Genomic DNA, 23,626 nt, shown 5'->3' on the forward strand with positions numbered 1-23,626 from the left:
TTGCTTGGTCAATTACAGGATTCTTAACTGAAGGATAGTCTTGCCCCATGATATCTGGCAATGTCTAGAGACACTGGTATTCACAACTGAGAAAGGTGGGGAGGCAATGCTACTGGCATTTAACTGGGGAGAGGCCAGGGATCCTGATAAACATCCTACAATGAATAACATAACCCCACAACAAGAATTATCTGGCCTAAAATGTCAGTAGTACCAACGTTCGTTGTTAAGGTAGAACCAGGAATGATGTACTTTAGAAAGTGAGTCAGAATGAAGGTGAAAGGTCAACACATGATGGACCTAAAATTATCATACTAAGTAAAGTAAATCAGACAAAAAAAAAGACAAGTGTCACATGATATCACTTATATGTGGAATCTAAAATATAATACAAATGAACTTGCAAAACAGAAACAGACTCACAGACACAGAAAACAAACTTATGGTTACCAAAGGGTAAAGAGGGGTGAGGGGTAAATTAGGAATTTGGGATTAACAGATACACATTACTATATATAAAATACACAACCAACAAGTACCTAATATACAGAACAGGGAATGATATTCAGTATCTTGTAATAATCTATAATGGAAAATAACATGAAAAAGAATATACTACATATAAATGAATCACTTTGGTATATACCTGAAACATAAATCAACTATAAGTCAATTAAAAATTAATTTTTTAAAAAAAGAACGAAGATGAAAGGGGTAGTGGGTTAATTCAGCACACAAAAAAGAAGAAACTCTGTAGCTCAAAGCTGGCCAATTAGAATGAGAAGCAAAAGGAAAGAACAAGAGAAAGAGAGAAAAAAGAGAGAATGAGAGAGAAAGAAAAGGCTGTAGTTGGGGGGTGGGGGGCGGGTAGAGAGAAGAATACTCTTCTTTTTACAGTTTCTGATGCATGGAAAGAAGTAAGAACAGAGCGTATAGGAAAAGAAAGCCAAATGAAAGTCTTTTTTTCAGAATTAAAAGTATAAATAGGAGAATCAAGAACATACTCTTCCTAAAGGAGGCTAGATGTAAGAGCTTGAAGTTACACTGTTGTGCTGAATGAACAATGACAGGAATGTACATAGAATACTCTTTTATCATAGCAAATATTACAAATAATAGCAAGATATTTTGGTGAGGTTTGTGGGAAAACAAAAATAACACAAAAAATCCAAGGGATTAAAATAGATTGATCTATTATAAATTATTAAAAAAAAATTTTAATACTAACAAAACATGTCTATTACATATATTTTAAGAATAAGTGAGTTTAAAAATATAATAATCTAACTTTAAATTGTTTAACTAACCTGGCTTTCTGGACCAAGGTGGCCAAGGTTCACCTGCTTTACTAAGAATAAATTCAGGAAGAAGCAAGATTTTCTAAATTAAAAAAAAAAAAAAGAAAGAAAACTAAGGAAAAAAAAAAATGACCTGTATTTTTCTATATACCAAAAGTATATAGAATTTCTATATACCAAAATTTCTATATACCAAAGTTCATGAAAAAAAGTGAAGTGTTACTTGCTCGGTCATGTCCAGCTCTTTGCAACCCCATGGACTGTAGCCCGCCAGGCTCTTCTGTCCATGGAATTCTCTGGGCAAGAAGACTGGAGTGGGTAGCCATTCCCTTCTCCAGGGGATCTTCCTGACCCAGGGTTTGAAGACCTCTCCTGCATTGCAGGTGGATTCTTTATTATCTGAGCCACCAGGGAAGCCCTAAGCAATAGGAAAAGGCAAATTGGGAAAATATCTACAATAAATACCATAAGGGCCAATAAGTTAATCTACAAAGAGTGCATACAAAGTAAATAAATATTAATAAGCCAAACAGAAAAAAGCATAAACATATGAACTTAGAAAAATGATATGAATTCAAAAAACTGTTAACAAACATATAAAAATGTCAGTCTCATCATTTATTTTCTAAAACACCTAAAAATATCTAGATTCAATGCAATCCCTATCAAAATCTCAGATGGCTTCTTTGTAGAAATTGCCAAGCTGATTCTAAAAATTCACATGGACTCAAAATAGGCAAAACAATCTTGAAAAAGAAAAAGTTGGAGGACTTATACTTGCCAATTTCAAAATCTACTACAAAGCTACAGTAATCGCCTCAGAATAAACATTAAGATCAATAAAACAGAACTGAAGGTCTGTTAAAACCTTCATTTTTGTGGTCAATTGATTTGGGGAGGGTGGGGGTTGGAGGGAGGGTGTGGTAAACTGGTTTTTAAAAAGAGTTCTAAGGTAATTCAATTGCGGAAAGAATTGCTTTTTCAACAAATTATGCCAGACAACTGGATATCCATAAACTAAAGAATGAAGTTAGGTCCATACTTTATGCCATATATAAAAATCAGTTCAAACTGATCAAAGATCTAAATATAAGAGCTGAAACTATAAAACTGCAGAAAACAAGGCACAAATTTTATGATCTTAGATTAGGCAATGGTTTCTTAAGATATGAAAACAACAGGAAAATAATAGATAAACTGGACATTATCATCATTCAAGATTTTTGTGGTCCCAAGGACACATTAAGAAAGTAAAAAGAACCATAGAGTGGGAGAAAATTTTTACAAATTCTATATCTGATAAAAGTTCAGTACCCAAAATATATATAAAAAATTCTTACAACTCGATAATAAAATTAACCCAATTTAAACATGGGCAAAAGATCTGAATAGCCATTTCTTCAAAGAAGATAAGCAAATAGATAATAAGCGTATTAACAGATGATCAACATCATTAGCCAACAGGGCACATCAAAACCACAATGAGATACCACTGTACACCCACTAAGATGACTAAGACAGTAACAACTGTGAGTGAGAATATGGAGAAATCAGAACCCTTATATATTTACTAGTGGGAATGTAAAATGGTGTGGTCACTTTGGAAAACAGTCTGATAGTTCCTCAAATGATTAAACAAAGAGTTACCATACGACTTGGCAATTCAATTTCTAGATATACAGCCAAGAGAAACAAAAATACATATCCACACAAAAGTCTATACACAAATATTCATATAATTGTTATTCATAATAACCCCAAAGTAAAAATAATAAAATTGATAAATGTATAAACAAAATGTGGTGTATCTATACAATGGTGTATTATTTGATGATAAAAAGAAATGAAGAACTGATACATGCTATAACATGGATAAACCTTGAAAACATGCTAATTAAAAGAAGCCAATTGCGGTGATCATTTCACAGTGTATACAAGTATCCAATCATTTCATTGTACACCTGAAACTACGGTGTTATATGTCAATTATACTTGAATTTAAAAAAAGAGAACGAAGCCAGAGACAAGAAGTCACACATTGCACAATTCCATATATGATTTGATCAAAGGGGCTATATTTCAGGATAGCAATTTGACAAATGTATCAAGAACCTTAAAATGTTTATTGCTTTTGATTCAGAAATCTGAACATATTATGTCATAGATTCACATCCAAGATATTCTTCACACCACTATTTTTAATATTAAAATATGAAACAACCGAAATATTGAATAAGAGTGTGGCTATATAAACAACAGTTCCCAAAACAAATTCCATAGGAAGTCTCACCAGATGGGAAAAGCCAAAAACAAAATAAAATCTCTACTCCTTCTCCCATTCTCTCTAGATATAGATATGGGAAAAATTGAATGATACCAAAAAAAACCTCAGAAATACACCAAAATGTTAATACTGAGTGGTAAGACTGTGTATTTTTTATTTTTTCTTAGACATTTTATCTGCCAGATTTTCTAAATCAACATATTAAAAAAAGCTTTAAAAAGTATCAATAACATCAAGAATTAGTTTACATCACCTCAACTAAACAACTAAATAAATTTAAGGAATCAGTATTTCTCAAAAGTGGAAAGTCTAAAGACAGGAAATTAAGCTGAGATTGCCACCTCTCTTCAGTTCCTCTCAAGAAAATGCTAGAGCACTCAGAAAAACCACAGCACCCTCTTTTGGAAGAAATGCATTGCTGTTCATGGGGAGCCTGATGGAATCCTTAAGTTTTTTAGAGCTGAGAGTCTTTAAAGAATATTAAGCCTGGTCTTCTCATTTTATAAACAAGGAAATTGGGGTTCAAAAAAAAGAGATCACCCAAGATCACAAAGGGAGGTAGCAGCAGAGCTGGGAACAGAGCCCCACATCAGATCTTAACCAGAGTTTATTTTTCCTGATCTTTCCATTTTTTAGTCAATAAATTTTTTTAAAGACAAAAAATAATAACTCTTCCAATCTTTAGTAAGTATGAAGGCCTATACTCATTAGGCAATCTAGGCACCCAGCTATTTAAAAGTATTGTTTTAGAAAGACATGTCCATTCTTGCCTATTGCTTGACACAAATCAGAATAAGAATTTATAAAACTTCACAACTTCTGCATTTGTCTACTGATAATAGACATTTGTCTATTGATAATACCTTCTTCTAAAACAGTACATAACTCTTTCCCAAAATATAAAATACTATAGGTGTTGCTATTTTGGCTTTTCCCAAAATAATATAGGTATTGTTATTTTGGCTTTTATCATTTTCCTACTTCTAGATGTGAATAGTACCCTGCTTCCCTGACAGACAGTATTCTTTGAAATACCCTGTTTTTCTCATCATCTAAAGATGATTGACAAAAGAAACAAATGAATATTTTGATAAGTGAAAAGGATAAGGTATAGCTTTTATCATGAACAACACTGACAGTCATTAAAGTATACAGAGCAGATATCCTGGCGATATTTTCTCTTGGCTGACAGTTTTCTACTGAAGAATCTATAAAGATAATCACTCATTCTTTTGACAATATTTACTGAGTAGTCATTATGTGCAAGGCATGGTTTTAAGTGCTTGGAATACAGCAGTGAACAAAAGGGGTAAGGTCCTTAATCTCATGGAACTTACATTCTTGGTAGGTGGGAAACTGTTAGGAAACAAAAACAAGTAAATGAATAAGGTGATTGCAAAGCATGAATAAAATGATTATCTAAGAAAAACATTAAAAAATAATCTTTTCAGTGTTATACACCCACTAAAAATGCTCATCAGTTTCATGGTGGCATCTGAGCCAGTTCTATTAAGATGTAATGTGAGTGCTCGCTTTGGCAGTACATATACTAAAATTGAAATGGTACAGACAAGATTTGCATGGCCCCTGTGCAATGATGACACACACATTCGTGAAGTGTTCCATATTTTTACCAAAAAAATAAAAAGATGCAATGTGATGTGGTCATGAAGCCTACAGTGTGTGACTTGCTCTGCTCAAGAAAACTGGAGGAGGGGAACTGTTTTGCTCTTTTTATCAGAAACTCAGTAGGCATGTCTTAGTCTTCCAGGGATTTAAATCAATCTATTTATCCAATACCTGAATTAGGCAACATTTAAGGTGTTTCTAGATAGTCACACATGTATATTTTTCAAGACAATTAATACTTATTAACATGAGCCTCTTCCTCCAAAACTGTGTCACTGTCAGAATTACTAGTTATTTTTGCTACTCCTGCCAAATTCCCAATCTAAGTTTTTGCTATGTGCTGGTCAACACATAACTAGAAGCTAAAAGTTAAAAATAAAAACCACCCAGATGTATCTGAAATCAGATAAATTTTGTATGACCTATGTGTGGCTTCTCCTCACCCACTTTCTGGATAAAATATACTAACCGAAATCAGAGAATGAGATGAAGCATCTTCATGATCCAAAATTAAAAACATTCTGTGAATGGTGAAAGAAAGCATACAGCTGTCTTCTGACAAATAATTAAGAGACCCTTTACTCTTCATAAATAGGAACATCTTTCCAGTTACTCAGACAAAAGTCTTTCTTCTAGCCAATAAGGTAAAAACTTCAATTTATAACAACTAGTCAATTTCTTCATTTGTGCATGTGTATGTGTGCATGCATGCATACAGGTGCACATACACAATTTTACAACTTTTAATTAATACTGCAATCAGGATATAGAACAATTCCACCAGAGATCAGTTTTTAATTTTTATAACTAGACTCATTAATATTTTAATACTAGCATGTAGTTTTAATTTTTACAAGTGAAATTTAAAGATCTTACCTGTTCTAGAAAGAGTGTTCTAGCAAAAAATGAGAGAAGACAAACTGGTAAACCCTGAAATTAGAAGAAGGGCAGCAGAAAAGTAATAAAATACACTCGATATTGGTATAGGGAATGTAACTTAACTCTGAGTGTAGATGAGAAGTGATTGAAAGAAAAAAATTGGGAAGTTTCTGACAAGGAAATGAATAAAAATGGCCTCAATGTGAAAGGGTATAATTAGGGTTTGCTGTGATGAATATCACTACTTCTTTCACATTCATTAGGAAATTTGACTGCTCTGTCAGCACTTTCAGACACTGGAAATTTAGGAGGAGGAATGATATAGCCATTAAGTTTGAAGGTCTAGAACTATACTGTTCAATATATTGGCTACAAGTTACTACTGAGCACTTGAAATAGAACTAATCAGAAATGAGATGTACTGGATTTCCATGAAAATTACTATACAAATAGAATATAAAATATTTTATTAGTAATTACTAAAGTATTATTACATGTTGAAATGACATTTTGGATTACGATGGGTTAATAAAAAAGCTAAAGTTATTTTACCTAACAGGTGAACTTTTTACTTTTAACATTTTTAATGTGGCTACTAGAAGATTTTAAATAACATTATATTTCTATTGGATAGTGCTGATTAGAATGTCCCTCTAGAATGTCACTGGTCTGTTCTGTGAAAACCACTTCATACAGGCCAACAGCACTGTAGGAAAAGACTTGTGATATTCAACAGCCTTAATGAGTCAGGCAGAAGTGGTCATGCCTACACACTAGAGTTCAGTCAGTTTTGGCAGAAATGAAAATACTGATCAAGAGAGAATAGGTATAAATATAGATATCTGTAGTCTATTTTGAAATGCATAAAAAGTCCACATGAACTTATAAATGGACAAAAGACAGAAAAACAGACACCTAAAGAAGAAAGTATAATAAAATGGTAATGGTAGAACCAAAGAGCTGAGTATGTAGATATCCACTATAAAATTCTTTAAACTTTGATGCATTTTTTAAATTTTCATAATAAAATGTTAAAAAAAAACACCAACTAACAGGAAGGTTGCAGTTGTATGGAACAGTAGAATAAGGATAGAGTTGGGGGGTTAGGAGCCCATTGACAGATACTCTCTCTGTTAAAATGTTGTATACTTTGCATTTCTTTCTCGGTGGAGAACAATGATGTCCTTGGTGGAGGACAAAGATCTATTTATGTATTTATGGTAATACCGAAGGAGATACTTTTTTTCTGATGACTATAGTTCTTAACTCTTAAAATCTGATTTCTGTTTTCAGGAAGTAAGGCTTTTGGTAAAGTGTAAGGGCTTTTATATAATGCTCAAGAACTTTTTTTTTGAGACTAGAGAGTTGAAGGGCCGTGACAAAAACATTTCAGCCTTTATCTCATGTGTTGATTGATGTAACATGCCCCAAAGGTGCTAGGTGTCCTTAGGTAAATAGTCTGGCAGTATATTCTTGCTTAGCATATTAGGCCCTTATCCTTAAAGAAAAACAATCACCATAAGAGGCCTCCATGTGATATTAATAATCCTAATACCAGGAAACTTTGGGGTTAAAAATAACACACTAAATGCAATACATTCATGAGTTAGAATTTGAGCACTGCTAAATGGCAAACAAATGGCAAATACATAATCTCTAGAGGGGAAAAATGTTTTGATCAACCCTCTCAGTGAACAATGGCACACTGATAAGTAATTCATATAAATTATGTATCTTAAAATGGATAGGGAATGGACCTTGAGAAATAATCCAGTTTAGTTCCATGGTCTCAGGAACACAAAAAACTTAGGACTCTCACTTTCAAAAGGAGAGGACTGAGGCCCAAAGAAGCTCCACTGTCTTACTTACAGTCATCCAGTCAATAAATGGTGGGGGAAGGGGTACAGTTTTCCTGCCATCTGATAGATGATGGTGCTGCTAGTCTACAAACTTATGATAAAGATGAGAGGGATTTCAAGTTAGGGGTAAACACTTAGGAATGATCTTTACAATGAGCTACAAAGGTTCAAACTTGATGCTGATTGGTGGGGATATAAAGTTGCATTAAAAAACTATGGGCCCAAACACTGTGGACCTGGCCAGTACCTGCCAGAGGTCCCAATCAGTCAACAGTGAGCTACTGAAAGACTCTGACGTTACATGTTGACACTATCTTACCCCTAACTTTAAAGCATGGCCCTGTTCTCACTAGGGAGGGAAGGAAGCAGAACACTAGTATCCTCCATCCCACTCAGAGAATTCACTAGCAGCATTCCCTCCTTCCTCTGCCATCTATGACCTCAAGGCTTCAGGGAAATGAAAAGCACTTGTTATTCACCAGAAACCCTGGAGAATCAAACGGTACATTGTCCCCAATAAGCACTACTATCAAAGTGATGTGAGATGGCTTCCAGAGTGTTTTGCACAAGCCTCAAAACACTTGAGTCAAACATCCATCCATTCAACAGTTTTTGCATACTCACCACAGGCCAGACACTGTGTTGGACACTGAGATTGCTAAAATGAAGAACAGTCCCTTCTATTAAAAAACTTAAGACAATTCAATCACATGACTGGTGCTATGACAGGGATGAAAGCAGGCTGCTTGGAGAGCACACAGACGAAGACAACGTAGTGGGAGAAAGAGGACCTCCTGGGCGGTGGGGCAGACAGAGAGATGGGGGAACTTCCTAGAGAGGGTTCCAAAGCTGAGCTATGAAGAGCGAGAAGAAAGAACCACACTAAAGAGGCTGTGTGTACAAGGACACACAACCACGGTGACAGTAAGTGTGAACTCTTTGGCAGAGTATTTTCTGTTTTAAGATCATGTCAACAGCTAATTAAAATAAATGAACAGACACTGTTGATGGCTTTCCTTTCAATCCTGAAGCTGTTTTCCTCTGTTAAAAGAGCAGAGGTATTGGCAAGGTCCATAGAGAGAGAATGTAATAGAGTCTTTTAAGATAAGCCTCTGGCATTAGACAACCTAGGTCTGCAGCTCCAATCTGACATTTACTGGTTGTAAATTTATCACAGGCAAGTTTCTTGAATTCTCTAACCTTCAGTTTCTCCATCTGCAAGGTGAAAATAATAAGACTCTTATGAGGATTAAATGAGATAATGTATGTACGGTACTCAAGAGTAGTTCCTGGCATGTGTGAAATTCTTAATAAGTGTTAGCTAAAACTAAGAAAAACAATATTAACAACATTATAAATAAACTGGAAACACCATAAATGTTTATTACTTCTGAGTAACTGGACAGAAAGAGTAGTTTGAACAATTAGGAAAATCTAAGAAATGTTACTTGCAGTTTCTGTGCAGAGTTATTGGTACAATTAACATGCTGATCGTATTCTGTCTGTAGACATTTATCTTTTTCTCTTATTTCCCCTAAGAGACTATAAAATCCTTCAGGAAAGAGACTATGCCTCTTTCACCTTTGTACTTTGGATACACTCTGTACAGGGCCTTAAAACAAGGAAGCTTTGATGAATAATTGAAGAATAAAATGATTACAACATTCTGATTAATATAATTGGAATAAGTGGAGACAGACTAAATGATAACTGAGTTTGGTATCACTACTCCATGCTTTAAAAAATATACTGAAGTCATAAAGTGATTAGAATGTGATTTATTAAAGAAAAGAACAGTATTCTTAAGAAGTTACTTGGTGACTAAGAAGGCAGGAGACTTAACATATGCCTTTACTGTGAGCACAGAATTCAACATTACATCTTGTGGTCTATTGACCCATTTCTTTTTCAGTAGAAAACACTTTTTTTTCTCCTTTCTTTCACAAATCTCCCAACATTACTTTCCAGTAACATGATCATGTGGCATGAGCATTACCTTTAACAAAGGTTTAGGGTAGAAGAAAAAAAATTAAAAAGCACAAATGTAAGCAAGCAAAATGCTAAAATGTAAGTTGTTTCTCTGCAGGAAGTTTTTTGTGGTTGCCAGATTAAAGGAGATAACAGATACTATTTATGAACTACAAAGCTCAAGATTTAGTGGTTCAGAACTTAATGAACCAATTCAATTAAAAAAAAAACTTTAGGTGTTCTAACTTTATTTTCAAGGTAAAATTTTCTTTTAACCTCAATATAAAATGAATTCTATCAAAAGAACATCTTTACACTAAAATCTATGTTATTTAAGAATCAAGCAAAAGTGAATAAAATGTAAATCTACATTAATATATAATTTCTTTGCTCTTGTAGACTAATCTTAAGAAAGTACAAAGAGCATTTCACTATTTAAAATTACTCTTAATTTACTCTAAAAAGAATTCAGGATTAAAATGCACTAAGGAAAAAAAAGAAACAATTTTCAGTATCTGTTACAGCTTCTTGTGTAACAAGTGAACAGTAACTGATGCCTTAGAAAGTTCAAAAGATGGTTAAGTTTTAGGGTAGTATTTCCCCAAGTATATTTTGAAGGACTGCTGCTGCTAAGTCGATTCAGTCGTGTCCGACTCTGTGCAACCCCATAGACGGCAGCCCATCAGGCTCCACCATCCCTGGGATTCTCCAGGCAAGAACACTGGAGTCGGTTGCCATTTCCTTCTCCAATGCATGAAAGTGAAGTCGCTCAGTCGTGTCCGACTCTTTGCGACCCCATGGACTGGAGCCTACCAGGCTCCTCCATCCATGGGATTTTCCAGGCAAGAGTACTGGAGTGGGGTGCCATTACCTTCTCCGTCTGAAGGACTAGTATGTCCTTCAAAATGCTCTGTGAATAAAAGTTCCGTAGTCAAATAATAGATCCTCTTTTGGAAAATATCTGCTGCATACACTGTATTCTCCTTCCCTCCATACCTCTTGTTTTGGCTAATTCCTCCATCTATGAGGTGGACCTATCGCTTTCTACCCTCTCAGATACTCTACACTCCCATTCACTCCTTTTCTCTTACACAGTCAGCTTCAACCCTTCATCTGGATCCTCTCCTACCTGACCACACACCTCATTCCCCCTTCAGACACCACCCTATTCCTATACTCCTTGCCCCACTGTCCTGCCTCAATTTCCTTTACTCTTTGTAAAATAAGAAATTATATATTGTTTTCTGCCTTTGGTTCCTGTCACAGAGCTCCAAAAACCCTTATAATTTCCTAAGTGATAAAGGTACTAAGGTCATCTTTTGTTCTAATACTTGGACTTTGATCCCAGCTCCTGAAACAGAGCTTCTAAATCCCTTGGAATTTCCAGGGTGTTAGACGCATCTTTTATTCTCATGAGGTAGGCTCCTAGAGTGCTTCAGGATGGGGGCTGGTCACCAGAAAGACCAAGCCGTGTTTAGAAGCTTGAGATTTTCAGCCCAGCCCACTTCTATCCTTTAGGAGGGCAAGAGGAGCCAGAAATTAATTCTATGATGATGGATCATGCCTGTGTGATGAAGCCTGCACAAAAATCCTAAAAGGATGGGGTTTAAGAAAATGTTTGAGCTGGTGAACACATCCAGGTGCAGGGAGGGTGCTATATTTAAAATGTATCAAACAAATGTTATAGTAAAACAAACTTCTTTGGTTTTGAGTTATATAAATGTTTGGTTGTTCTGTGCTGTACTGACATAAAAATAAGAACACATGGAGAGGACAAAAGGGCATATTTTATGGTTTCTAAAGTGACACAAATAAACGTAATAAAGCTCTATCAATATTTTACTTTTTCTTTCTACTATTAAATCTTGGAATATCTTAATTTCTAAATGGGGTAGCAACAGCTTAAACTTTTATTTTTTTTTTGGCAGGGGGCAGTGGGGCGAGGTGGAGAAATAAAGAGAGTGGAGTTGTTTCGTTCTGGAGCCTGAAAGCACTTAGGTAAGTGGCCACAGGGCACTCTCATTTTGAGACCAAGCCATATCCCATGAAAATCTGGAAAACGCTTTCCTTGGGTTGCCAAGTAAATGTTGGAGAGTTAAAGGAGAGAGAAAGGACACAAAATGTAAGTAATTTCAGGGTGTTAAGGTTCACCAGGTATGGAACAGAAAAACCAATGGCTATAAATAAAAAAGAAAACAAATCTCAGGACAGCATGGAAAAGCAGCAAAACAAAGAACCAGTAGGAAAGATTACTACCTATTCCTTTACAGCAACACACCAAGATTACTGTCTTTTTATGAGAAATACATGAAGAATGGTCTCTACATGTAATGTATTTATAACCTTGCTAAAGAGAAGCCTTACATACTTGAGACAATCATCACAGAATTTCAAGTAATCTTTAAATCTAAATATAATCTTGCAGTTACATAAAGTAACTGTGCAGATGTGCCAGTTTCACTAATACAGCTAAACTAGTGAAAAAACACAGGTAGAGCTAAACAAAACTCATGCAAAATAACCAAGTGTTCAGTATATCAAGTGTGGAAAAAAGTTAAGTTCTAAAGCTCTTCAAACCACAGAAAGGGTAAGTTCTTTTCTTTGCATTTCCACTGACTCTAAAAATAAACCTCTATTATTTTCCAGATTATAAAAGAAATATAAGCTCATTATTTAAAAAATTCTAACACGACACAAATGCATCATAATGAAAACCAACATTCTATATAACTATTCCCTTTGGAGGTAACAAGTGTTATCAGTTGGGAAATAGCTCCTGTGGAAACACTTGAGACACAGGAACAGGAGAGCCACTCTGAACAAGTGGATACTATTACTTCAGTTTCTCCTTTGACTTGGACCCTTCATACTCCACTGCTAAGAAGAAAGAAAAGGAAAAAGAACATCCAAAACACATGCTGATCCTCCAAAACAGGCAAACCACAAAGATTAACCCGTGGGGGAAAAAAATCAAAGGTGACTGGGTAAAATCGTTATACTACGTGGCAGAAATAAATATTACTTGATTTTGAGAAATGAAGTAAAAGTACAAAAAATACTACCCTTTCCTTTTCATTGTCTTCAATAGTCAAAAAAGCAGATAGCACATTTTTCCTTCAAAGAAAATTGAAGCAGCCTACCTAATTAGCTAAGTTTTTAGTTTTTTAAAAAATAACGTTGTACCAGCAACGAATTTTGCCAGAAGAAAGAAAGTACTTGAAAAAACACACAATTATGGGGTTTTGTCAAAGGAACATGGGAGAAAACAAAAAGCTTGTAGTTGCCAAAGCTAAAATAAGTGAGCAACAAAATAAAGTAATATTAGATTATAAACCAAGTATAAAATAAATATCCATGAGTTCATAATACTATAAATAAATTACTAAAGAAATAAGTAAGTAGGGGAGAACAGACAAATTTCTGGATCAGAAGAATTCCAAACAATTTGTGTAAATATTCTGCCCCCAAAGAGATGGAGTATGACCGCTCGCTCTTTAAGTGTGGGCTGCACACTGACTTCTTTCCAAAGATTACAGTATGGAAAGCTGGAAAAAAGAATAACTTCACAGTGGAGAAACCTGACAAACACTCGCACAACCAGGTGATTGAAGTTAACATCAACAGTAGTTAAGTTATGTTGATAGTGTCTACTTTCACTACAATGCTGTGGCAATGGCATTTTATCTCTGCAACCTTCTTCCCTCAAACCCATACCCTAGGCTAATCATGAGAAAAACATATAAATCCCAACTGAGAGACAGTCTACATAATACCTGACCAGTACTTCTCAAGACTGTCAAGGTCATCGAAATCAAGTAAAGTCTGAGAAACTGTCACAACCAAGAAGAGTCTAATGAGATACAACAATTAAATTTAATTTGGTTTCTTAAAAGGGACTCATGACATAAAAAGGACAGCAAGTGAGAACGAAGGGAATCTGAGCAAAGTATGACCTTTGGGTAAAGAAAATGTAGCCACACTGGTTCATTAATTGTAACAAACGTACCACACTAACAGCGGATGTTAATGGCGGAGAAAACTAGATATAGGCATATGGGAATTTCCTATATTCTTTTTAACTTTTCTCTAAATCTAAAAATACTCTAAAATAAAACCTTATTCATAAAAAGCTTTAAAAAATCTAAAAAAGGGGGGAAGAATATCTTTTTTTTTGTATGAAGAGAATAAATGTCATATCAATTTTTTCTGAATAAAAATAATGCCAATAAAAATAATATTTACGAGATATAAGATGATGCTATACTTCTGAGTTGAATCAATAAACAGTCAATCTTTACTTTTTTTATCTCTGTAACTTAATCCTCCTTTGTATTACCCAATAAGCTTAAGCTTCCCATAGACTGTGTAACCAATTTCTTCATTTTCAAAATATATTTAAAAGAATTATATAGCAGCTTGAGATCCAAGCTGGGTGTCAAGTCATGATGGCAGTAAAGGAGAGTCAGGATATGAGCAGACTGTGGAAGCAACTGACTACTTTGAACACTGACCCTCTCGTTATTAGCAATGTGACAAGCTAACTTAATCTTTCTGCTCTTAGTTTCTTCACTGTAAAACAGAAATAATAATAGTATCTGCCTTATGGAATTGTACAGATTACATGAGATAATGCATTCAATTTTTAACACAGAGAGAAATCAAAGTATGTTAGCTCTACCTGTTGTAGTTCTCATCTCCAGGGTCAATGTTTACAATGAATAGGTTAAAATCATGAACAGAACCTGTAATTAGACACTACCCTGTGAGCATGAGTGACTGTGTGTGTGGGTGTGTGCGTGGGGATGGGCAAGGACTGGCTAAGGCCTGCAGCCTAACATCCTAGCACAAAGTGGCTCCCTAAAGCTAGGACTTAATTAGAATCAAAGTGTAAGGAACCAAATATTATAATGTCTATATGTCATTCTTTCTCTCTGATGACAAGTCAAAGTGATAACCAACCAGGTGATGGACACTGAAATGTAACTGATAAAACACTGCAAACAAGAATTTGGTATACTTAAAATGTTTTTACAACCATAGAACTACACAGCTTTGTGATTTTCCCTTTCAAGTTCTTATTTTAATAAAAGATTGATATCAATAAAACATTTTATGTATATTTTGTGGGGTCATTTTGGTCCATTTGAAGAGGAACTACTGTTTCCATTTCTCTTCCAAGCTTAAATCCAGTAAGATTTGCCTATTACCTCTTCCCTAAACAGATGAGAAATTTTTCAAGAGGTTTTCCTGCTATTCATAACATAATGTGTATATATCTTTTTCTGGAGTTGTAGACCTATTACATATAACTGCAAAGCTTCAATTGGAGAAGGCAATGGTACCCCACTCCAGTACTCTTGCCTGGAAAATCCCATGAACAGAGGAGCCTGGTAGGCTGCAGTCCATGGGGTCACTAAGAGTCAGACATGACTGAGCGACTTCACTTTCACCCGTTGGAGAAGGCAATGGCAACCCACTCCAGTGTTCTTGCCTGAAGAATCCCAGGGATGGGGGAGCCTGGTGGGCTGCCATCTATGGGGTCGAAAAGAGTCGGACATGACTGCAGCGACCTAGCAGCAGCAGCAGCAGCAAAGCTTCAATTAAGACTAATTCTATAACTTTATACACACAAGAAAGTTCTTGGTATTTATAGTTCAGACAAGACTGAGAAAAATGCTCTACTGACTGAATGATGTCATGTTGAGTTTTTAAGTTTCTTTTTTCACATTAAAGAAATGGTACTTGCTTTAATCACTTAACAAAATCCAAAGGCAATTCTGATACTCAAACTCACCTATGTCTTCAAATCTTATTTACTACAAATGAGATATATTAAGGATATCTGCTTTCCGACCAGATTTTTTTAACTGCAATGAAATTATAACTATAAAAATTTAAAACAAGATTTATTACTGCTATGAATTACTGTGGACTAGAAGTGAAAAATCAGCTTACCCATTTCCCAAAGAGATCAAGAAGCATGAGTCCTGTCACCAGGCCTTCTGACCAACTGGAGAGAGCATCAGTGATACTGAATTACTGAATCAGAGGCCTCTCTTAAGCTCATACATGTCTGATTGCTTTACTGCTGATGTTTATACAATTCATTCACAAGGATGCTGTGAAGGGCATGCACTGAACCATTAGGGCCCACAGGAGTAATCTGTTTGGCTTATGTTAATACATAACAGTACCTGTCCTGAACAATTTGTTTCTATTTGAATTTATGAATTATGTGAATCCTACAAATCAATGAATCCTATAGTGGAAGTAACTTCCTTGGAAGAAATCTTGGAACTGGATGTCTTCAAACTTCTCCACTTTCTGCTCTCTCTCTCCCTCCTCGTCCCTAGCCTAGCTCCCTTGAGTATCTCTTTAGGAAAAAAGAAATGTTATAATGGGGTTATGGGGTGCTTATGAATGATGTGCAGGCAGATAAAAGTTTGGATCCCTGCTCATCAAGGATTGTGTTTTCATCTTCAAGTTTGTCAACCGAATTCACAGTCAAATTAATAGAGCACTTACTTCATGGTATGAATTTCGTGCACCAACTTCAAACCTCTTATTTTTCCTAAGCTTATTTTCCTTTTGTGCTCTTAAGTTTATTTTATTTTCTGTATGTTATTATAAGCATTTTATATCTCTTATAGAACAAAGTTGAGCAGAAAATAATCTATAAATAAATAATCTCCACTTCAGAGGGCAGTGAATACTTCATAAAAATACCCAGGGAAAAAAGCCACATCTAAATGAAACAATGCAATAAAACCTAAGATCTGAATCGACTGATCTTAATTGTATCTGACTGGGAGAAAAATCAGCCTTTACAATGATGAAAGGTCTGAAATAGAAACTATTTTAAAAAGAAAACCATTTTTATCTTAAAATAAGTATCTTAATACAAAATTAATAATGAATAAAGTGGTATCACTGTAACAATAATTAAGTAAGAATAATTTATATAGCTTCAAAAACATATTTAAGTAAATTTACTACTCACTCTAGAATTGCTGCTCACCAGACTTAACAAATATTTAAAAATTTTCTTGGTTAAAGTGAGTACTCTACCTACCACATTCCTGAGATGCATGCTTTAAAATACTGTCATAGAAGTAAAGTACACACAATAATGATTCACAAAGACAATCTCACCACATCCTAAATAGTTATCACACAAAAATTATCAGTGACACAAGAGGAGAGTCAACTCGCCATTAAGATTTTACCAGAGAGAAAACAGATACAGGAACGTGGCAACACTGTTTTCCTAACAATGACGTTTTCAGATATGTGATCACTTGACTAATGCAATTGGGGAAATTTCTGTTTCAAACACTATGCAGAGTATATCTTTTAGGGATATTTGGAAAGAAAATGACATGAGGCCAATTCATTACCGAAATTTTGCCTGATTTCCTCATCTTTCTACTTGCTTCCTTGATCACTTCACTAATAATATTACCCACTTTTCTGACAATTGATCATTCGCTTCATTAGCAATTGGTACATGTAAGAATAATTCTGAGTGGTGCATACCATTCTAGCGGTCACATGACAAGACAGAACTCTTATACATATCAAGCAGGTGAACTGGGCGGAATGGCACGTGGATGAAAGGAAGCACCTCCTCAGTTTGGTACTATTTGACCTAGGGCAACGTGACTTCTCTGACTTATCAAGTCATGAAAGATAGATAGTAAGAAAAAAACCCAAGAACCATTTTTTGTGTTCAGTGAATTCTGGATTGGCATCATCCAGTAATGCCTATTTATTTCCCCAAGTCACTTGGGGGAGTCACTCCTGACTAGCTAAAAGTAACTTAAAAATGAGGAGTCCAGATTAGGTCTATCACCCATGCCCAAGTAATAAATTTGGGCAAAGAAACAGGACTTCTTAAAATCCAAAGAAATAGGATTAAATGCCACTTAAATCCCAATGAAATAGGATTTAAATGCCACCAGATGAGTTGCCTTAAGAGTTTCAGTCCAAGTTTATGGTTTCCACTGATTAACAAAAAATCTTCAGGCTTATAAATACATACTAACAGTGACTTATTTGGGTGATTATTTCAGATGCCTTATAAAGAAACATGCAATTCCAGTGCTTTGATATTCCACATAATTACTTTCAATCTCAGGTTTTCCCCAATTAACATATTCTCTTTGGATCATTTAACAGAGTTTTTTTTGAAGTTATTCTCTAGGCACAAAATGACTTTAATCATTATAATGCTAATATAACTACCTGATAACATAGCTGTTGGTTATGGAAACTTGACAAACTTCTATTTTGAAAGTGGAAGAAGTATATTATTCTTAGGACAGGTTTCAGTACTGTAAAATAAGTTTCATATATCTAGTTTAAAAAATAGATTCCTACTCGAAGAATCATTTAGACATCTAATAATTTTGAGTATGTGACTTCTATAATTGCTTGTTTTTGTAAAGCAGTATGAGTGCATTTCAGAAGAAATGTCTTTCTATAATAGTGGATCTCAAAATGTGGTCCCCAAACCAGCAGCATTAGCATTACCTAGGAACTTTTAAGAAATATGAATTCTCAACCCTAACCTAGAACTTCTTAATCAGGAACTCTGGGTGTAGGGTCAGAAATCCTCTAGGTGAGACTGATGCACATTAAAGTTTGAGAATCAATATTCTAAAATATAGCAGAAACATTAGTAGTTAAGTTTAAAGATTTTAAATTTTCTTTTCTTTAAAAATATATGAATTTAAAAAAGAAATCTAATGAGTACTCATAAATATATATAATTCTATAAAGTAAAAAGTGAAGTCCCTTCCTGGATTAGAAATAACTGGATTAATAATTGTTCCTATAATCCTTCACCTTAAAAACACTGAAAGAATCACTTTTTAAAATTCACTGGAAAGAAACTATGGTTAGGTAGTTAACTACAATTAAAATGTTTAGATGTAATCTCCAATCACTTATTTCCAATCATTAGCAATGAGCAAAATGTATGAAAGTAAACTGGGAAAAATGACACGTTCTTGATTCCAGATTTCAATATAGGAAAAAATCACTCAAACACCTCAGAGCAGACATGGGTCAGCCTTCTTTGAAGGCAATAAAAGCAGCATGACCCCCAAGTTCTGAAACTCCAGGAAAAACACCTTCTACCTCTAAAGGCAGTCCTTAAGAGCTAGTCTTTAAGCAGGAGAAACAATTACATAGAGAAGAATATTAAAAGTTGAGGAGGTGTAATAAAAATTTTACTTCAATACTTAATCTAACATTTGCACTTACAAACATAATAAGGAGTTTCCTTGTCACTATAACATTATTGAAACATAATTTCAAGCACAGCTGGTGTCAAACTCCAGACATTTCTATAATTTGGTAAAAAAAAGCACAGGTTTTATAAACGCATACCAAAAAGCACTGAGCATAGTTTATTTTATCTTAGGTTCTTTATGGTATTGAAACATTTACAAGGGGTTATGTAAATCAACAGAAAGAAATAAAATAACTTGGGTGGCAGGAAAAAAATGAGAACTCACTGCCAAGTAAATGCTACTGCCGAATGACTTTTAATGGCTAACACCCTTTCTTCCATTTTTCTCTCACTGTAGTAAAACCAAAAGACATGGCAATCAAAACAAATTTTGCAGTGCTTCTATCAAACTACTTTCTATTCAATGCCCTAAGCATGCTGAAAAATGAAAGCATTTGGTGCTGATGCCTGAACATAATTCTTTTAAATTACATTATAAATTTTCTTTCTGTGGAAGCTATTTTAAACCAATTCTCTGTTATCTACAAAAATAGGGAACAGAGTTTGGAACAGCTAGCAAGATTAACTAAAATGATGTACTTTTTCCCCTATACACCCTCCACTAGAGGAGCTTATGAACAACTGAAAACCCTAAATGCAACCTGCAAAAGGAGCAAGAAACAAAAACATTAGAACTAAATCCTGGGTAGGTACGTTTATGATGGTGACGGGGGAAGTGGTTAACAAGAGGGGAAAATGTAGGGGGAAAAAAGAGGAAGTTTTCTACTTTATATCCTTTTGTTTTCTGGGTGAAAGCTCAGTATTTCCCTGTCCCTGCAGGCAAACTTACATCACCAATTATGAACAATGACTTGATGGCTCAAAAGTTACGAAAGTATGTGCAAAGTATGAGTTACACAGACTTTAGAATTCCTACTTGATCATTCTAGGGAAAAGGATCAATAAAAGCATCAGTTCTTTTCACATAAAACGACAGTAAAGGAATCTGATACTGAAAAAAAAAAAAAACTAGGCACAGACAGGTTGTGTTGATAAGATAAACCTCATTTCTGGTTCCTGGACTTGACCATTGTAACAGGCAAGACATCACTAACTTCAGTGTGGTAGTCATCAGAGCTGTGAAAAAATACTAATCCTCTTTCTCCTTCTACATGCATGGTAGGACTGTCTTTCCTATCATGCTGAACTCAGGTCAGCTATGTAGCTGTGTTTGCTGGAATCACAACTAAGCAGAAGCTCTGAGTCAGTGTGTACTTCACGACTTTCCCTTTTCCCTCTGCCACAATGACTGGCGATATTCCAGTAGGTACTTAGTGAATGATATTCAGAATGGTGATGACAAAGATGACCTAAAATGGACATACAGCATGAACAAAAAGTGGTTCATTTTAAGCCACTGAAAATTTTATTTTATTACTGCAGCATTACCTAGCCCATCCTGACTAATATAGTCAGTCTTTTATTTTCTCTATACTGTTGGTATATTTCTTATTTACTTACTATACAGAGAAGTTAGCCATTTATTTACAGACTAAGTTTAGGTTCTAAGCATCAGTTCAAAAAGAATGAAGATCTCAAACTGAAAAAACTACTAGATAGTCAGTTATTTAAATTAGGAGACTAAACACATCATAGAAGAAAACTATGCTTTTATTTTTATAAAGTTAAGACCATGAACAACCTGCCTTATTATGGCTTTTTCCCTTTTTCATTTATTGGAGTAAATGCCAGGCACTGCAATAGTGCTTTTCAAGAATTAGTTCATTTAATCATTACAAAGGAACCAGGAGGTTATGTAACTTAGCCTAGGTTCTATAGCTACTGCGTGAAGTAAGCAGCCAAAAGTAAAACTCAAGAAGTCTTTCAGTTAATCCTGAAAAGCAGATAAGTAATTTCTAACAGGTTATATGAATTCCTTTACATTCATTCGTTCATTCTTTCATTCATTCACTAAGCACCTACTGAGTACGTATTATGTTTAAGGCCCCTTTCTCAGTGCTGAGGATACGACAGCAAGCAAAGTACACAAGACATTGAATCTCAGGGTATTTGCATTGTAATGGAGGACACTAATAAAGTAAATAGAGAAATGTATAGATAACTATAGATACTGAGTGCTATGAAGGAATTAAATCAATTATCTACTGCTGTGTGATAAACCACTCAAAAACTTGGGTTAAAATAATCACTACCTTTCTCACAACACTATGGGTTGGCTCAGCTGGATATTATTCTGTTCCACATATTATACGCTAGGCTAATTCATGTGCTCACAATCAGCTGGCAGGCTGCCTGGACGTTGTCTGGTCCTAGATGATTTTACTCATATCATCCACCACAGAAACAAATAAGTCTGTATAACTGAAAATACAGGGAGAGGTTGGGTGAGTAGCGTAATGTTACTTCAGAAGAATCAGGGAAGACCTCTGGTATGTTTGAGAAATAGGAAAAGTTATACTGTATCTTTAATTCAGTGAAAGGCAAAGAAAAAAAACCAGAAATGAGGTTAAAAACAGAGATAAAAATAAGATGATGAAAAATACTACAATCCATGAAAAGGAACATGGCTTTTATTCTAAGTATCCTGCAAAATCAGTGAGGCAAGGATGAAGAAGCAAGGAGGACACTTGGGGGTTTAGGTGAGAGATGATGTTAATGGAGATAGAAAGAAATGGTTAGATTACAGGATATACTTGGCAAGTATGATCATTAAAATTTGTCAGTCAACTGGATGTTGGGTTACTGAAAAAAGTAGCTGAGGTTACAATCCTTGGAGGATAGTGGTGCAAATCACTCACTCACTGAATTTTTTAAAAAATGGCTACAACTTAATTTCTAACTTAATTAAATTTAATTACTTAAATTTAGCTAATTAAACTTTATCTCTAAGCATCATTTTTGCAGTGTTTTTCCTCAAAAGTATCTGTAAGAGCCAAAATAACATGTTGTTGGGAGATGACTGTTTATAAAATAATCCATGCTGCTCCATAAACGTAGTTTATTAAATTAAAAGAAATTGAATTCAAGAAAATCCAAAACACTACATCTTGCAGCAGATAACAAAAAAAGAGACGTTAGTCTAAGTGCTACATAAAGGCTGGCTCAAGTGCTACACAAGGGTTCATACCTAACACTTTCTAATCTAGTCATTCTTTCTCCAAAATTACAACATGTTCTGGAGAAAATGTTACAAAACCGTTTTGTAATACTTGGAATTTTTTTAAAAAATCTTACCCCATGTATTTTGGGTAAACATTATTCTCCATTCTGACATTCCAAGTAAATTTTTAAGAAAAGAGTTATATATAAACACAAGAATCACGGTCATGGACAAAAGGATTCAAAGTATACTATGACTTTCTTGTTTACATAACATAAGCCTTAGCCTAGTCATGTTCCAGCATTCATAGCATTTATCAGCCTGCAGACACATCTTCACACTTGAAAACCTTTTACCTGGCACTGAACAGTGCTCAGTAAACAGTAACTGATTCTACACTGGCATTCCCTGCTAAGATGCTCTGTTCTTAAAATGAAAGCTATATAATTAATCTACCAGTTACTCAGAACCCTTCCTTCTTCCTAAAAGTAAAAATGCAAACCAAAACCTTTCTTCTGAAAACGTGCAACAAAAAAAGTACTGTTTAAAAGTAGAATACACTTAACCCTTGAAAAACATCTAAAAGGTGAGTAGCAAGTTTTATTAAACAAATGAATTGGGCTTCCCTCATATTTCAGTTGGTAAAGAATCTGCATGCAATGCAGGAGACCTCAGTTCGATTCTTGGGTCAGGAAGATCCCCTGGAGAAGGAAATGGCAACCCATTCCAGTATTCCTGCCTGGAGAATTCCATGGACAGAGCTCTGGAGCCTGGCAAGCTACAGTCCATTGGGTCACAAGAGTCGGACACAAGTTAGCAACTAAATAAAGAAACGAATTAGAAAGGGTTAAGGCTAGTCCCGTCTAAATCTCACTGTACACTAAATTATGTTGGTTTATCATCTATTTAATATTGTTTCCCTAAAAGAGAACCCTCCTACACTGTTGGTGGGAATATAAATTGGTATAGTCACTATGGAAAACAGTATGGAGGTTCCTTAAAAAACTGAAAACAAAGTTACTATATTATCCAGCAATTCCACTCCTGGGAAGATATCTGAAGAAAACTCTAATTTGAAAAGATAAGTGCACCCCAATGTTCACAGCAGCACTATTTTTTTTATATAATTTATTTTATTTTTTAACTTTACAATATTGTATTGGTTTTGCTACATATCAACATGAATCCGCCACAGGTATACACGTGTTCCCCATCCTGAACCCTCCTCCCTCCTCCCTCCCCATACCATCCCTCTGGGTCGTCCCAGTGCACCAGCCCCAAGCATCCAGTATCGTGCATCGAACCTGGACTGGCGACTCGTTTCATATATGATATTATACATGTTTCAATGTC

General features: G+C 35.0%; 1 protein-coding gene and 1 non-coding gene across 5 annotated transcripts in view; one reads left to right on the forward strand and one right to left on the reverse strand.

The window, feature by feature from the left end:
• Positions 1 to 23,626, reverse strand: part of PRORP (protein only RNase P catalytic subunit) — a 136,895-nt gene that overhangs the window by 51,029 nt on the left and 62,240 nt on the right. The window contains exon 6 of one of the 4 annotated variants that reach the window (XM_086363588.1): positions 8,958 to 9,164. The exons of the other annotated variants lie outside the window; for them this stretch is intronic. Coding sequence (XP_086219714.1) covers positions 8,994 to 9,164 — 171 coding nt within the window. The 3' untranslated portion in view covers positions 8,958 to 8,993. Of the gene's footprint in view, positions 1 to 8,957; positions 9,165 to 23,626 lie in introns of those variants that run through there. 4 annotated transcript variants of the gene reach the window in all.
• Positions 5,108 to 5,214, forward strand: LOC147349258 (U6 spliceosomal RNA). The gene has a single exon (XR_015150793.1). It is a non-coding gene; the product is annotated as a U6 spliceosomal RNA (small nuclear RNA).

The sequence above is a fragment of the Bos grunniens genome, chromosome 21 (genome assembly GCF_055505025.1).
Source record: "Bos grunniens cultivar Pamir isolate PY7600 chromosome 21, Bosgru_T2T1.0, whole genome shotgun sequence".
Lineage (NCBI taxonomy): Eukaryota > Metazoa > Chordata > Mammalia > Artiodactyla > Bovidae > Bos > Bos grunniens.